The sequence below is a fragment of the Sciurus carolinensis genome, chromosome 3 (genome assembly GCF_902686445.1).
Source record: "Sciurus carolinensis chromosome 3, mSciCar1.2, whole genome shotgun sequence".
Taxonomy (NCBI): domain Eukaryota; kingdom Metazoa; phylum Chordata; class Mammalia; order Rodentia; family Sciuridae; genus Sciurus; species Sciurus carolinensis.
In genome coordinates this window covers 22779575-22796661 of record NC_062215.1, presented here as the reverse complement: position 1 = coordinate 22796661, position 17087 = coordinate 22779575, and the positions used below count along the sequence as shown (strand labels likewise).

Below are 17087 nucleotides of genomic sequence, written 5' to 3'. Positions count from 1 at the left end.
TGTTTTGCTCCAACAGCAAAAAGGGATGGGGAGGTTGCCAGCAGTCTTATATATTAGAACAGTTCTTTAAGGAAATGGAGGAAATCTCAGACAAAAATCAGGACAATCGTTTGAAACCTGATCACCAACTGTTTAGGCCAGAATGCATCTGTCTTACTTTAATCACTTGGTTTTATTTATAAATTACAATTCCCTGATCCCAAGATTTTATTCTATATATATCTGATTACTTGTTTTGATATTTGTTTATGTTGGGCAGTGTGTGTCAGTGTGTGCTTGAGTGTGTGTTTGTGTTTATAATCACATGTGATTTTTAAGATGGTGTTTAAAAGAAGTAACCCTTCCACAGCATGTCCTCCTCACATTCTTCCACCAGAGAAGAGGCCCCCTGAACCCCCTGGACCTCCACCGCCGCCACCTCCACCCCCTCTGGTTGAAGGCGATCTTTCCAGCGCCCCCCAGGAGTTGAACCCCGCCGTGACAGCCGCCTTGCTGCAACTTTTATCCCAGCCTGAAGCAGAGCCTCCTGGCCACCTGCCACATGAGCACCAGGCCTTGAGACCAATGGAGTACTCCACCCGACCCCATCCAAACAGGACTTATGGAAACACTGATGGGCCTGAAACAGGGTTCAGTGCCACTGACACTGATGAACGCAACTCTGGTCCAGCCTTGACAGAATCCTTGGTCCAGACCCTGGTGAAGAACAGGACCTTCTCAGGCTCTGTGAGCCACCTTGGGGAGTCCAGCAGTTACCAGGGCACAGGGTCAGTGCAGTTCCCAGGGGACCAGGACCTCCGTTTTGCCAGGGTTCCCATAGCATTACACTCGGTGGTCGGGCAACCATTCCTGAAGGCTGAGGGAAGCAGCAACTCTGTGGTACATGCAGAGACCAAATTACAAAACTATGGGGAGCTGGGGCCAGGAACCACTGGGGCCAGCAGCTCAGGAGCAAGCCTTCCCTGGGGGGCCCCAACTCAGTCTTCTACTTATGGAAAACTCTATCGGGGGCCTACAAGAGTCCCACCAAGAGGGGGAAGAGGGAGAGGAGTTCCTTACTAACCCAGAAACTTCAGTGTTCTGAAAGATTCCTTCCCTATCCATCTTTTCATCCAGTCCTCTGAACCTTTAATGAAATCACTTGCCAGAGCGAGGTAATCATCTGCATTTGGCTACTGCAAAGCTGTCCGTTGTATTCCTTGCTCACTTGCTACTAGCAGGCGACTTAGAAAATAATGATGTGGGCACCAGTTCCCCCTGGATGGGCTATAACCGGAACATGTACTTCAACTCTGCCTAGGATATATAATAGAGAAAATGGAAGAGGGTCATTAAATTGAAAAGTAAAGGTTATATTAGCTTATTGCCTGCACTTCTTGAGCAGAAGAGAGAACAGTTTGTTTTGAGATGGCTCAGGAGAGGCTCTCTTTGGTTTTTTAAAGTTTTTGGGTTTTCGGTTGGTTTTGGTTTTGTTTTTGTTTTTTAAAATGGTTTCTTTTGAATTTTAATTAGAATTTTCCCCTTTAAAGAGAATAGTGTTCACAAAATTTGAACTGCTCTTAGGCTTTTGCTTGAAGGGAAACAGTGGCCTGGCTGATTTAAATAAATATTTCCTTCCTCTCCACCATCTCACTATTTTTGCTTTTAAGTGAACACCCCCCCCCCCAATTGAGCATCTTGACTGTAAGTTTTTTCCAAATAAATTACTCATCCTTAAAGTTTACTCCACTTTGACAAAAGATATGCCTCTCTCCCTGCACGTAAAGCAGGTTGTAGAAAGTGGCATTCTTGGGCAAGTAGGTAAACTTGCCCAGTTACTTTCCTTTTGTCCATTTTCTTTCCCTCCATCTCATGTCTGCTCCCCCCCCACACACTGTCGCTCTTTTTACCTCTGGCCCCTCCTCCTCTACCTCCTTCACTCTTTCCCCCTCTCTCTGTTTTTGAGGCATTTGTTTGGAAAAAAATGGTTGAGATGCCCAAGAACCTGGAATAATTTTTTTTTTTTAATAAAGGAAAGGAAATTCAAACTCCTACATTGTTCTCTGTAACTCTTCAATTCTAAAATGTTTTGTTTTTTAAAAACCATGTTCTGATGGGGAAATTGATTTGTAAATGTGGACAGCCTAGGACTTTGCTGCTGAGCTATGGTTATAAAGATGATGCCTCCATATACCTAGAGGGCTAATAAGAGCAGTTAGCGTATTGTTTACACATATATTTTTATGTCAAAAAAAGAAAAAAAAAAGTTTCAAACAGAGCATTGTGATATTGTCAAAGAGGAAAAAAATCCTGAAAATACATGGAAATGTAACCTAGTTTAGGGTGGTATTTTTTTGAAGATACATCAACACCTGATACCTTTTTTAAAAAATAATTTAAAAACAGCATACTGTGAAAAAAAAAAAAAGAAAAAGAAAAAACAGTATTGACATGTACACATCCCAGCATGTATAGCCTTTCAATTATTTAGGGATTTTCCTCCAGAGAGATTTGGTTTTTGGTTTTGGTTTTGGTAAAAGGGTTAAAATGTGACATCCTGGCAAGAACTTTGCTTTATCATAAGCAGGAAATGGAAAAGAGAAAAACTCTCAGGATTGGATAACTTGGGAGGCTTCTCATTCTGGCTTCCATTTCTAAGAGTACCAGCATATGGAGTATTTTAAAAACAGATACATGTCATAATTTATCTGCACAGACTTAGACCTTTGTGAAATGTAGGTTAACCCCCTTTTACAAAGAAAAGGCAAACATTCTTTAGAATCTGGAGAATAGTTTTCAAAGCTAAAGTGAAGTTTCATGTTTCAATGCCAAGTTCTTATATTAAAAAATAAAATCTACTTATGACAGAAAGGTGCATTAATTAAAAAAAAAACTTAAATGAAAAAAAGAACCCTCTTCAGATACGTACATGAAGATTATTTTCCCCTGTTACTGAAATAGGTAGATATTGGTGTGTGTATTTGTTTATTATTCTCTGGTTTTTGGTCTGGCCTGGCCCTCAGGGCCAAACATTGATTAATAAGAGAACCTTCTAGCCATTTTGGCTTATGACTTTTTAAACCAGTGTGTCAAATTAGATTTGGTAGGCACACTGATATACTATCAGTAAATTGCATTAAAATTCATCTAAACCTCTTGTCTGTTGACTTAGTCCTCAGACGTGGGCCTTTGTATTTTACAATATTTGAATTTGAGGTATTGGGCACCCCTCCCCTGTTTTTGATTAAAGGAGCTGAGCCCAGGATACTTTTTAAAGTATCTGTTCAGTGAAAAAAAGAATTGTTTTCCCATCAAATATGAATAAAATTCTCTATATTTTTCATTGTATTTTGGTTATCAGCAGTCACCAATAATGTTTTTCCCTCCCCTCTCCCACTCCTTATTTTTAATTATGCCAAATATTCTAAATAATATACTTAAGCTTCCATTCCCCCATCCCTGATAGGGAAGGGCGTGTGTGTGTGTGTGTATGTGTGTGTGTGTGAATGTGTGTATGTGTATGTATGGTCCCATCTCACCCCCACCCCCATTTTGGGAGTCTAACCTCTAAAATGGGAAAAAAAAAAAATGGGAATTTTTGACTAGTTCTAAAAGCAGAGGGGAAAAAGATCTCATTTAAATATCCTGGAATCTGTGTGGAGGAAGAAAAGGTATTTCATAATTTTCAGCTTATGTTATCTATAAACATGATGGAAGTAAAGGTTTGGCTGAATTTCAACTTGACTATTGGAAAGTTACAAATCCGATTAATTCCATTCTAAAGTGGTTTTGATTTTGTCTTAACTATTGTACCATGGAAGATATTAAGTCTATTAAATACATTACTTTGAACAGATGAGAAATCTGATTCTGTTCGTGAATGAGAGGCAAAACTGGTTTGACCATGATTTTGAAAACAAATTTGCTTGACCCAGTTTCTTTAGTATTTTCTTCAACTGTCCATAGGAACCATAAGGATTTGAAAACAACATCAGATCTAAATGTTTAAAGCAGGGCAGTTAGCACAAATTTGTAAGTAGGACTTCTGTTAGCTTATGCCATAGACATCACCCAACCACTTGTATGTGTGTGTGTATATAATATGCATATATAGTTACAGTGCTAAAATGGTTACCAGCAGGTTTTGAGAGAGAATGCTGCATCAGTAAAGTGTCAGTTGCCACCTCATTCTCCCTGATTTATAGGTTCCTGACACTGTATTCCTTTCTCTCTCTTGTTTTTGCCCCCCCCCCCCCCATTGGGTGTACCTTGTCTATGTACAGATATTTTGTAATATATTAAATTTTTTCTTTCAGTTTATAAAAATGGAAAGTGGAGATTGGAAAATTAAATATTTCCTGTTACTATACCACTTTTGCTCCATTGCATTTACTTCTAATTTCTGTACCTTCTGAGCATATCTAATTGTGTATAAAGAACATTTTTCCTCCACTTTATCTTAGGGGTTCTCTGTCTCAAAATCGCTATAGACTCAAACTACCAAAAAACTTTCCCAGGGTTTTTGAAGAGGTGCTTGAAAAAACTAGACTAGAAACTAGAGAATAAAAAAATAAAAATAAAAAGAGTTAGGGAAATTCATAAAACATGATTTTTTTTTTTTAAAAGTAGAACTAAACAGTTACACAAATATTGGTGGCACCAAGCCATCAAAAGAGTTGAGCTTCATGTACCCTAACTCCTCCTGACAGGAGAGGTAAGTGGGTTTGAGCTCAACAATCTTCAAGGGAAGTTGGTAAGAAGCTGTTTAGATCCAAAGAATAGTCTCTTAAACCAGGTTCCCCACCATCCCACCCCAACCCAGTTCCCATGGCGTTATACAGCAGGGTCAGGATGGGCATTAGTGTACCTAGTAGCTCTTGAGATTTCCTGATACACTGCCAATCTAGGAAGTGAATCAGTGTTGTTTAAAGGTTAAAGTCCCTATTGTTTCCAAAATCAAGTTGGCACACACCTGTAATCCCAGCAACTCAGGAGGCTGAGGCAGGAGGATCTTCAAGTTCAAGGTCAGCCTCAGCAATTTAGACCCTAAGCAACTTAGCAATGCCCTGGCTCAAAAAAAGTCTGGGGATGTGGCTCGGTGGTTATGTGCCCCTGGGTTCAATCCCCAATACCAAAAAAGCAAAATTTTATTTCTAAAATCTTTTCTATCTCCACCTGAGCAGAGAATTATTTTCCCTACCCTTTAATGGTTTAGAACACTGAGGATAAATTTTCTCCTGTACTACAATCCTGGTAGTTATGACAATAGGCAATGGACAGATAAAAGCCATCAGGAGAAAGGAATAGGAGGATAAGTATCTGGAAGTTTTAAGTGGGGCAAACAATTTGTACAAGTTCAAGGGGTACACGAGAACAAGGGGAATTAGGAGGAAGTTGAATTTAAAAATTGCTGATTGGGTTTGCCAGCTTGTTTTTGAATCTTCAGTTTTGGTGTTGCCTTACCTTTGGGTTAAGTCATGTCCTGTTTACCCAGGAGAATGGAGAGCTCAAGATTGTTCCTGTTCCTGGAATCGGGTGTTCTGGGTTAGTCTCCAGAAAAAAAATAATTAGTTTTACATCAATATTTTTTGTAGTTGTACATAGAATGCCTTTATTTTGTTTATTTTTATGTGGTGCTAAGGATGGAACCCAGTGTCTACACATGCTAGGCAAGTGCTTTGCCATGAGCTACAACCCCAGCCCAGTTTTATATCTATATGTTACAAGTTCATGATTAGGGATGTGAGCTCATATTGTTCTCACTTCATTGTGGTGGCTGTCTTTTCAAATCTGGGCTTAAAGACCGAGAACCTAACTATCCTGGTCATTTTTCTTTATCATACCCAAGGCCATTTCTGATTAGGAAACCATACTTTTCAGTACCTAAATTTCTTAGGCACTGTTCTCCCAGATAAGCATCCTTAGTACGGTAAGGCCACTGCCTCAAAGAAGTTAACAGTGAATGCTTAGTGCTAAACTGGAATTTTTGTTTTTATTATTAAAGATTACCCTATAACTTGTCTCTTTTTAGCTTTTGAGTGACTTCACAGTATAGTTATTTGCAAGGGCTAAGTGGAATGCAAGGGGGAATTCGTCAGTGAGGAAATATGCTACCATTCCAAGGGAGAGGGACTGCCAAGTGTTCTGGTTGTTCTGAGAGGCAAGGTGAGCATTCCTGGGCACTTTGGTAGATTTTCTTGTCCAGCGTATGGCATTTTTCATCTGGAGGAACTCCTCTAGTGTTTTCTACAGCCTTGTGAACACTCTAGGTGGGAGAGTATGCCAGTCAGGGTTGGAAGACTTTGGGGGAGTATAATACCTGCAGGAGTCATTGGGGGTACTCTACCACTTCTAATTGTAGGTAGCTATCTCTCACCTATTCACCCACTTTTTTCTTGTTTTTGCTGTACTCACCATCCAACTAGAGTGATGAACCACTACCATAGGTATTGATTACTTAATCCTGCTGGGTATTTAATTATGGCTGTCTTAGTTTTGGGTTTTGGCTTTTTGGTGATACTGGGGATTGGGTGCTCTACCACTGAACTATATCCACAGCCCCGCCTCCCCTCCTTTTTTGAGACAAGTTCTTGCTAAGTTGTCCAGGCTGGCCTCAAACTTGCCATCTTCCTACCTCAGCCTCCTGAGTACCTGAGATTACAGGAGTTTGCCACCGCGCCTGCCTTGTTTCATCATTTTGAAGCACCTTTTAGAGGTGATTCAGAAGACAAATATCTATTCAGATCCTCAACTTATGGGTTGGTAGAAAAGAGCAAAATAACCATACTATCTTTCATAGCCAAGAGCTATGAAAGGAGCTTTTAATTCATGTTATGTGGGGCACAAAAGATTGTTTTTCTGGTCATGGAAGCCAGGGAGTCCTTTCAGTTTTCCTGCTTCCCCTCTTTGAACCTTCACCTCTTTATCATGTTCTCCCTTATGCTGAAATTGTTGCTTCTGCTTGTAACATTTCTAAGTTCAGTTGCAGATGGTGTCTGTGGGAAGTAAAGCTTGATGAAAAAAAGACTGATATCCAAGAGAAAACCGATAAGGCCTACGGGGTTTTTTGCCCTGGTGATTAATCACTTTGGATGCTAAAATGCTTTGACCACTGGATTGCTCTCATATCTCTTATCTCAAAAGTTAGTCATCTGAGTTTGCAATGAAGAGGCTAATGTGGAGTTAGTCCTTAATACCCTCTAGATGGGTAATTGTTAGTGAAGTTTTCTCATCATGTAGTCCTCAGCTTTATAAAATACTTCTTTGGAATGAGAGGATATAGCCATGAAGTCAGTTAATTTAGAAATAGGTTCCCTTGGATCTGGAAGTAGTTTTTTTATGTCTTGCTCTGGCATAGTTGTAAACTAAGGAGAGTATTGATAGTTCCAAAGCAATAAGGGATATTTTATCTATGCTAAACCATCCTTGAGGAAGGCAGCATGAAAAAGCCTTTAAAAAGATCACAAACACTTTGTTGTAAGCTAAGTGAAGAACAAAGTCTGGATCTTGGATCGTTTCTTCTCTACCTGAGGGGCCTATCTGATGGATTGTCTCTGGGAGGAGATCCTTCTCCCTTCTATGTCTCAGAACTTCAACAATACCTAATGAGCAACATCCTTGGTGAGGATCAGCTTACAGACAAAAAATTGCACCATACTAATGCAATTTTAAATGTATTCCTGCCTGGGGAAAACAGGATAAAATTTTAAACTTAGAGAAAACTTAAGAGCCTGGTCTCTTTAATTAATTCAGGAACTTCTAAGTTTGACTTTGCACTAATTGCAATTTCTTTTAAAGGACTAAGGTCACATATAAATGAAGCAATATAAGGAGGCAGAAATAAGGGTAAGAAGGGAGAAATAGATCAGTCTGGTAGCTGGTCTGCAGAAAGAGAGGGATATGGGATGGAAAGAAAAATTATGGGATGGAAAGAAAAATTATGGTTGGGCTAGTGAATTTTAGGGGGTGATTGCTCTAGAGGTTCCACTAAGGTACCTCTGTGAGTAAAGAGTTACCCTTGATTCACAGGAGTATTATCTTTAGGGTTGGAGGATGGGCCTAGAACCCTTAAGCTGGGGCATAGTTTAAAGACATTTTTTCTACAGAAAATAGAGAATATAAACAATATTAAGCAAATAACTTGTGAGACATTTGCTTAGCACTGTTAGCTACCTAGTTGAAGAGGATAATTCAGGAGTAAGAAAAGGTCATCATGGTAAAATTGTATTTTTCAAGTTTTAAGACTCTCCAAGTACTTTATATATTTTAGGTCAACCTGGAAACTAATGTTATTCCTCTTCCCCTTATTTTTGATGAATGAGGGCAGTGCATAGAAAAGCAGACAAAACAGAGTTCCAGAATGTTTGTGCTACAAAAGGACATTAGTTTGTTTAGTTCAATGCCATCTTTGGCCAGTATAAAAAGAATTTTAGAAAGGTGGACAAACTGGTGTTGGAAGAAAGAAGAAAAAGCAAATTAACCTTAAGTATTACTATGTGTCAGGCACTGTATTAAGGGCTTTACTTTTAGTGTCTTAATTCTTAGGCATCTTGAGGCCAAGGACTGGAAAGAAAAGACATCCCTTTTATTGTTCTGAGCAATATATAGAAGATAAAGAGAAATGGTAGACCACTTTTTCCTTTCTTACCACACAGGACTAACCTAGAGGAAATGAAGAGTCAGCATTTGAGATTCAGGTTAATCTAAGGAACCAGACAATTGAAAGGTGACTAACTTCTCCATTCCTAGAGACTTCATAAAACGATGATCAGAGACAGGTCTGATAGTGAGCAAGCTTACTCTTGGCACTGAGATTGATTTTCATTCTAGAAAGTCAAGTCATGAACCAAGAATATAGGATTAATCTTAAGAGAACAAAATAAGACCTTTTCATCCTAAGGTGTCCTCAGAGAAAATAGCGTTTACACTATGAATCAAGGAGATAAATTTCTTTGGTGACTGTACTTTTATTTTTTTAGATTTTTGTTTATTCATAACATCTTGAAGTCATGAAACAATTTGTGATTTTGAATAGTGTTAAGTTTGGGCAGGTAGGAATCTGAAAATGGACAGGTTAAGATTGTATGCCTCTTGGTTGTTTGGTATAATATCCCAGGAGTTATATCATGAAGACTGCTTCAGTGGGGAGGGGTAAAATCATTAGCAGAGTTATGTTCTGAGTATAGTAGATCTGGGAGTAGGAGGAGGTTGAAGGGAGGTCCCACTTTTAGGAAGCTTCTGAGCCAAGTGTGAGAGATGAGTCTTATGCTTGGGTGGGGAATGGGGATCCATATTTTTAAGTCAGCATATTAAGGCAAGTTATAAAGTAAGAGTATACTAACAAGAGGAAGCCAAAGCAAATAATTAGAAAAAGTGGAGTTAATTGGAAACAATTCTTTTAAAGTGAAAGAAAGGTGAACAGAGCAAGGAGACATGGAAATGTATTTTGTGCAGAGGGAAATGATTTGACTGTCTAAGATGGTATGGGAAAGGGGTGTTAGGAAATGATATTGGAGGTGCAATCTTCTTGGCCTGAATTGAGGAATTGGAGCTGTGTGGTTTTTTTGTTTGGGATTTTTGTTGTTGTTGTTTATTTTGTGGTGTGGGGAATCTAGGGCCTGATAGATGCCAGGCAAATGCTCTATCACTGAACCACATCTCCAGTCCCTCTGAATGAGGAGTTGGAATTTGATTTGGTAAACAGTAACAGAGAATTGAGCATGATGAGGTGAAACTTATGCCAAGGACTATGCCACTGCAGAGTTCTGTAGAATGTTGTTCTTGCCCACATCTGAGGTAGTAAGGCCTGCACTAGACTAAGAAAAGGGAAATCAGAAGAAGGGGGTCCATAGAAATTAGGCTTGCTCATAGTTTTGGATGTGAGGGGAAAAGACAAAGATGGCCTCCAGATGATGATCCCAGGACACATTTGCTGCTGCTGATGATGAAAGTTTGGCAAGAGGCAGCTTTGTTTTTTAAGGAATAAGCATTTATTAGCCAACTGATGGGTGTGCCTGTGTTCAGTATTGCAGTCTAGCAGGAGTCTCTGTCCCTGGAGAACAGTGGAGCATGCAGTGTGTCCAGATGGTGTAACCTGCACCCCACCCATTTCATGTTAGAGAACCAGGCAAGAGAGTCCCATTGCTGAGGTGTGCCCACAAACTTCAAGAAGGCTAGTCTACTCTGGATCTGGGAAAGAAAATTTATTTTTTTGGTTTTGGTTTGTCAATTTCTTCCCCTTTAATGCCTTGAAAATGGGATATGACTAGCCTGTGGCAGCATGTGCCTGTGGATGCACAATTCTCTGGCTTGATTCTTGGAAGGCCTTTTCCTGTCCCTCCCTGGGGGTCATTTGCATCTCTGGTTCCTGCTCCTAGAGCCATAAAGTGGGAGCCCCCATTTATTAATTGGGTTGGGACTGGGGAGGGGGTCGGCAGGGGACTCTTTAGTGCGGCAGGCGGGGGTCTTCCCGAATGAGCCCATTAGCCAGCCCCAGCGGCAGCTGAAATGGAGCTGCAGCCAAGTCCTCTCCGTTTCAAAAACCCTCCATCGCCTGCAGCAGATCAGAACAAGGCCTGCGGGAGCCCTTAGCTTCTGATTGCAGCTGTGAGGAAGGACAAAACAATTTATAGGAAGCCAAGTAGCTCCTGTCTCACTGTCTCTTCTTTTCGACTTTGGGAAGGAGGAAGTCAGGAATGGTGTGTCCCCTCGCCACCATGGCTTCTTATAGGTACCTATAGGCTTAAAGTAGGATGAACAGTAGTGTGTGGGTATTGATTGGACATTGATGTCAATGCTGTGGATTATTTACATGTCCTTTGCCTATTCTTCCCATTTACATAGTTATGTTAGATCAGAAGCTACTACTTACAGGGGGCTCCCTAGGGCAAAGCTGAAAGTGTGCCCAATCTGAAGTGGGGACATGCTTATCATATTCCTCCCTGCCCCATACCTGCCTTCTGTCTTTTATTTATCAAGATTCAGGGTCAGAGTTAGAGCCTCTCCTTACTTAATTTCCTCCTAATAGAAAGGGTTTGGCACTTAAAGGAAGGCCTCCTACTGGGTCTCACTTGTCCCTTCAGTTAAGCCTGCAGAAGAAAAGGCAGGCATCTACAGGGGACCTTCTCTCTACTGTGGTCCAGAGAGGTGTGAAGGGCAGGAATATTTCACTTTGGATGCATGGATACTTGTGTCTTCTCTCTTAGAGAATCATAGATTGCCAGAGCTAGAAAAGAGGTTCATGTAATCCAGCCTCTGAGTTTACAGGACAGGAAACAGATTTAAGGATGCACAGTGCCTCACCCACAATCTCAGTTAGTATAACCAGCTAGTACTAGATCCAAGAGACCAGAATCATAACCTATATGAATATAGAGCCTCCAACTTTAAGATCACCTAGTCCTGAGGACCCTGTGCATCCTCAGAAAAGGAAGCTGTGAGATTTTTTGAGGGGGAAGGGACAGAGATTGAGGGGGAAAAGTAGATTTAAAAGTCATTAATAGAAAACCTAGACTTTTTTGTATTTATATCTTAAAGGATATATCTCAATGACATGTAAATTGTACAAGTACTTTTTATTAGAGTTCCTTTTCATTGGGAAGCAAGTGGCAGCCGCAGCCAAAGACCCTGATGCCCTCAGAATCCTTCCAAATTTCAGAGTGCTTAGCCATCATCTCTATAGAATGGTGGAATAGAATCTCAAAGGCAACAAGAGGAATTCACCCTAAATCTCAACTCAGACTCCTTTGCATTACGATACAGCTATATTGTAAAGAATCCTCCTTCTGACCTTTTAGGTTTTAAGCAGGAGGTGTCAGAAAAGTTACCACAGGTTCGTGGCATTTATTTTTTTCCAAAAATAATGGGGGAAATTAGTAAAAAGAAAGGAAGAAAGAAAACATATTTAATCTTCTAGAAAACTAAGGTAGAAGCGGGGGTCTCTGAATGACACTAAATAAATTAGACCACTTATAAAAAAAAATAAAAATAAATTAGAGAACTCAACATACTTTCTGAGATAACAGGAAAGTCGTGGTGGGTGGAGAGGGGGCTCTTCCCCTCTCCTTTCCTTACTTTTTTAATTTTTTTTTTAATTTTTTTTTTTTTTAGTGTTGAGTTGTTTGGAAGGTAGTGTGCCTCATGGTGGGCTAAACCGAAAATAGTATGCTCAGTTGTCTAATCTGCAGGGCAGGTTCTGTAAGTCATCTTGCTCTGGGACTGAGACTCACTTCCCCTCTTGGAACCCTCCTGGGTATATCCACAGTTCCATCACTTGCTTTCTCTGAGCATATGAAATTGGGAGCCACCAATGAGCAGAGAGGACAATGCTGAAGGGAGAAAGGCACGACTGGACAGCTTGGAGTTATGGATCTAGGTTGGCAGGGGGTGCAGGGGATCTGCAAAATGAATGAGGATGACAGACAGATCCCAGTACATATTCTTTACATTTTTGTCCATCATGCCCTAGTTGATAGCATAGGGGAAATATGGTGTTGGTTCCCATGCAAATTTGTTTCTGCCAGGGAAATGTATGATAGACCTACTTGCCCAAATTGCATCAAGTCTGTTGTCCTACAAGCCTTTCTGCTTTATAGTCAAGACCCTTTTGTGCCTCAGAGTCCTTCTCAAAGAAACTGTGATGGACAAGAGGGTCTCAAATCCAAGCTGGTGATCTGATCTAAAATTGGGTGATCTCCTCCAAGTTACCTTCTTGCCTAAACTTTATATGAGCCATTAACCTCCATTGTCTTTTATAATTCTGGGTTTCCTTACTTCTATTTCTGTTGAATTTCCTATCTCTGAATACAGGGACTATGATTATATATCAATCTGGTAGCCTGTTCTGGGGAGACAAATCTGGAAACGTTGCAACTTTCTGGGAACATTCTTAAGGTTCATGGGGAATTCAGGTTTGAAGAAATTGGAGAAATGGCAACCACCACTATTTCTGTTATCTACCAACCCCATGCTCCCTAGGTTAAAGACCAAAGACCCTCTTTGGTGTCTAGTCCCTTGTGTCATGTCTAATGTAGCATGTCATTTTCCTTTACAGGTGACAGCACTAGGGGTGGCCCCTGAGGAATTCAGTGACGTCCATCAGACACCTTGCATTCAGAACCTGGCAAATTCAGTCTCTTCCACAGAACTAAATGCCAGGTAGGGACCTAAGGCCAATCAGAGGCCACCATCTGCTTTTAAATGGAATACCCCAGTCTCACTGCACTCTGGTCTTAGTGAAGTTTCTCAGCCCCAGAGATCTCCAGAGGAGTTTCCTTAGCTTTTTAATTTGACCACATTCTGGTTAACAAATTCTTCCTTCCAGCTAGAATGAGTGACTCCCTTTCTTGGCACTAGCAGTCATTTCATTCCTGTTGTTTCCTCCTGGCCAGCTACATTAATGGATATTCCTCCATACTGAAATTGTTACTCACTTTCAGCCCTCTTCTCTAGAATGACTGCCCCACTCACCCACCACCCCATCATACACACAATACTTCTTCTTTCCCCAAAAGCTATTTTCTATTCCTTCAAGTCAAGATAGAGCAGTGCTGTCCCTCTCCCTTCCTCTAACCAGCTTTTTCACCTCCTTTCTAGGTTCAGTGGGAGATTGCACCTGTCCAAACACTGTGTGAGATACCAGAAGTAGATGCCTGCAGCCTGCTTCCTCCATCCCCAATGCCCAAAGCAGGTGGGTCACCTGGCTCCAGTGCCCACCCCTATCCTCCTTCCCTGGTGGTAGGTGTGCTGCTCCCCCTGCGCCCCCTAATCCCAAATAGGGCTATATTTCTTTCTGAGAGTAATTCCTTTTTTTTTTTTTTTTTTTTTTTTTTTGACACTAGGCCTCAGTATGTTGCCCAGCCTGGCTCTCAACCTCTAGGCTCAAGCGATCTTTGCTAAGTAGCCTGCCAAGTAGCTGGAACTACAGACATGTGCCAGTGTGTCTGGCTTGTCTGGGGGTATTTTTGTTTTTTATTACCTCCAACAAGAAGACTTAATTCCTTGTCTTGATAACTTCCAAGTCCTTCAATTCAGAGTCCCTCCTACTATCAAATGTCCATTTCTTTTTCTGTAGTTCAGAACATTTCCCCCCATTTGGTGGGTATGGAAAAGGACCAGTAAACAGATGATCTTTGATACTGGAGGGGAAGGGTCTAATGATAGAACATTCTTTTCTTGAGAGCTGGAAGTCTGAAGCCCAAGATGTACATATTAGGAGAGTACCTATATCTTTTCAGGGAAAGGTGTTTTATTTGGTGTCTCTTTCCCAGGATTAAGATCTTAGGCTCCCAGAGTCTTTCTGTCTCTACTTATTCCCAGATCTCCCTTGGAAATGGATAATGGATGACTGTAGGGAAGAATCAGCCATTGGATATTGCTGTTCTGGAATTTGGGTGTCAGCTCCCCTCTGGAGCTTTTAGAGAATGACAGGGGGGGTCAGAACATCTTCCTGCCTACTAGGTATTGGAGAGACATCATCTTTTCCTCTTGACCCTTGGCCTCCTCTCTCAGCAGTGCCCCTCTTATACCTGCAACCCAGATAGCTCAAACAGCACTCCCAAATAAGCACCTTTGCTGAGGAAGGTGCTGCTTCCCCTGGGGCAGATGCTTTGAGTTAGAAGTGGAGCAAGTGAAACAGGGTGGATAAGAGGGCTAAAGCAGATGTTAGAAAGCAGGAAATGTCCCTGGAAGTAGTCATGTAGTACATATGTTTGGGCTACCTTGATGGCACAGAGAGTACCAATATTTACAACTCAACCTTGTCAACCAGGATATACTATTCCTCAAAGCAACCCTACCAGTTGGGTAGCTGCAATCTTGGTTTTTGCCACACGAGGGCACTGCTGACCAATTAAAACTCACACCTTAGCAGATAGTTTGGATGAGGGCACTCTTTACCCTTGACCTGTCAGAGACACCCACAGAGAGCCTGAGAGCTAAGGACCAAGGAGCCAGAAGAATAGCTGGAACCACTTGTTATTCCTTTAAAATGGCTTGAGACCCTAAACACTGCCTTAGTGGCCTGCTATCTCAGTGCACTCCCAGTTGTGCTTAGAAAGCCCTATCTCCAGGCACTGAGCACTTCACACAGGTGCTCTCTCCTTTAGGATGTAACAGGCTCCAGCTGTCCACCCCATTGTCCCCTTGACTCCTGACAATTGCTTTCTGGCCCAGAGGGTCGGGTGTCTATGGTTTTCAGGGGAAAAAATCTCCTACAAGTATTCCAAGTGTCTTTGTTAGTGAGAAAGTGTTGGGGGGCTGGAGACTGAAAGTGAGTCACCCCATCATCTCCAGCACAGACCTGAAGAACTAATGACAGTCTAGTAGATGTGTGCAGCCTGAGTGACTGGAGTATACTCAGGATACCTCTAGGCTCTGAGCCAGAAAAGGTGTCAGAAAACAAGATGAGAAAAGGGGCTGCTTTGGTCCATGTGCTTCATACCCACCCTGTACAAAGTCATGCCTCTGCTAGTGATGCCAAATGGCCCCCAGGCTTCTATAGAAGTGAGGACCCCACAATTGACCCTCGGTCTCCATGAAGCTCTTCCAGTCTGAATAGGCTCAGGGAGATGACAGAGGTCCTCCTCTTCCTCCTCCCCCAATGCCTGAGGGCCCCTCCCCAGGAGGACAGCTTGATTAAACAGTCGGTGCTGCTGGAATTACTGCACAGCTGGCACTCCCCCCAGCACCCCGAGCAGAGCAGCAGCGCAGATTAAAATCTCCAATTAGCGTTAAAGTGAAGTGAGGAGGTGCTGAGGCTGCCAAGGAGGCCAGGTGGGGGCCCTGGGTCGGCACCCCACTCCTGCCTGGATTCTGAGTGCCACTCTTCATCACCCCTTCTTCTCTAACTCCTCTTCGACAGTGCTAAGTACCCATTAGCCTTGTATCACTTGGGGCTAGAGGGCTTGGGGTGGGGTGGGGCAGGTGTATAACCTGGCAAAATGCTGGGGCTCTTAAGAATGGAGGAGCATGAGTAGTCAGAGTTTGTCTAGGGAGATGCCCTGATCACAGCCTGCCAGGCAGCCAGGCCAAGGTGACTTCCCACTACCACTAAAGAAAGGGTAAACAGAACAGATCCCTCTAAACCCTCTTTCCCATTAAGTACATAGGGACATGGTGCCCACATGAACATCCATCTCTGTATATTTGATCCTATCTGACCCATCTGCTCCCACCCAAATTATGGCTTCTTCCTCCCTCCCTCTCCCTCCCTCTTTCAGCTTTCCTGCAGGAAAGGCACAGCTAGACTCAGGAGCATCGCCATGCCCTGCCACCTGGGTCCCATTCGGCTCCTCACTCCTTGTTATCTTCTTCCTAGTTTGGGAATAAGCAGAGATATGCCAAGAATGGAAGTCTCAGATCCTCCCAACCCCTAATATTACACACCATTCTAAGGCCCCTCTATCATTTATACTCTATCCTTCACCTACCAAGCCCAGAAGCAGTGCAGCACAGCTAACCACACCTTCTGACTGCCCTCTGTCCCTTTAAGGGAAATGAAGGTGGGTACCCAGCTGACTGAACCTACTCACACCTCCAGAAATTAGACACCAGGGCACAGTGCCACCCTCCCAGGCTGGCACATGCTACCCTGGCAGAGGTTCAAGTAGCCCCCCCATCACACCCCCCACCCCTATGTCTTCCTCTACTCTCTCCCCCCCCACACTTTTTTCTCAGCTCAAAGCACAGCTGAGCCTTAGGAGGGGGGTTGGGGGGTGAAGAGACCAAGCTGGGGCAAGGGGGTGTAGAGCTCCAATAGCACGTTTTCACCTGCCATTTAATTGGATGTATTTTTAATTAATGGGACCTCAGGGACCAACATGAGACAATCTGATCTCTGAATAGGGACAGGGGAGGGATTGGGTAAGGGAGGAGGATTGGGCCACTGGGTGCGGTTACCGGGAACCCGGGCCCATCAATCACTGGCCACTTTGCGTTCTGGCATGGAGAATAGCAAGGTGGAGGAGGAGGGGAGGTGCTGGGGAGAGGTGCCAGGATTTCCCCCCAACTGCCAGGACCTCCAAAAGGGATGGAACTGTGCTGGTTGACTCAAATCTGGAGCCCAAAATTACAGCCAGAATAATAGGTAAGGTTGTTTTCTTGCCCCTGGG

At 42.5% G+C, this 17087-nt stretch overlaps 1 protein-coding gene across 7 annotated transcripts in view; it reads left to right on the top strand.

The window, feature by feature from the left end:
* The window catches only part of Cdk12 (cyclin dependent kinase 12), a 76886-nt gene that overhangs the window by 51595 nt on the left and 8204 nt on the right, over positions 1 to 17087 (top strand). For 3 of the 7 annotated variants that reach the window (XM_047543366.1, XM_047543367.1, XM_047543365.1), the window contains exons 14-16: positions 350 to 767; positions 13031 to 13134; positions 13573 to 13666. In XM_047543366.1, coding sequence (XP_047399322.1) covers positions 350 to 767; positions 13031 to 13034 — 422 coding nt within the window. In that variant the 3' untranslated portion in view covers positions 13035 to 13134; positions 13573 to 13666. Of the gene's footprint in view, positions 1 to 349; positions 3626 to 13030; positions 13135 to 13572; positions 13667 to 17087 lie in introns of those variants that run through there. The other 4 variants (XM_047543363.1, XM_047543362.1, XM_047543368.1 and 1 more) reach the window with 3 other exon arrangements.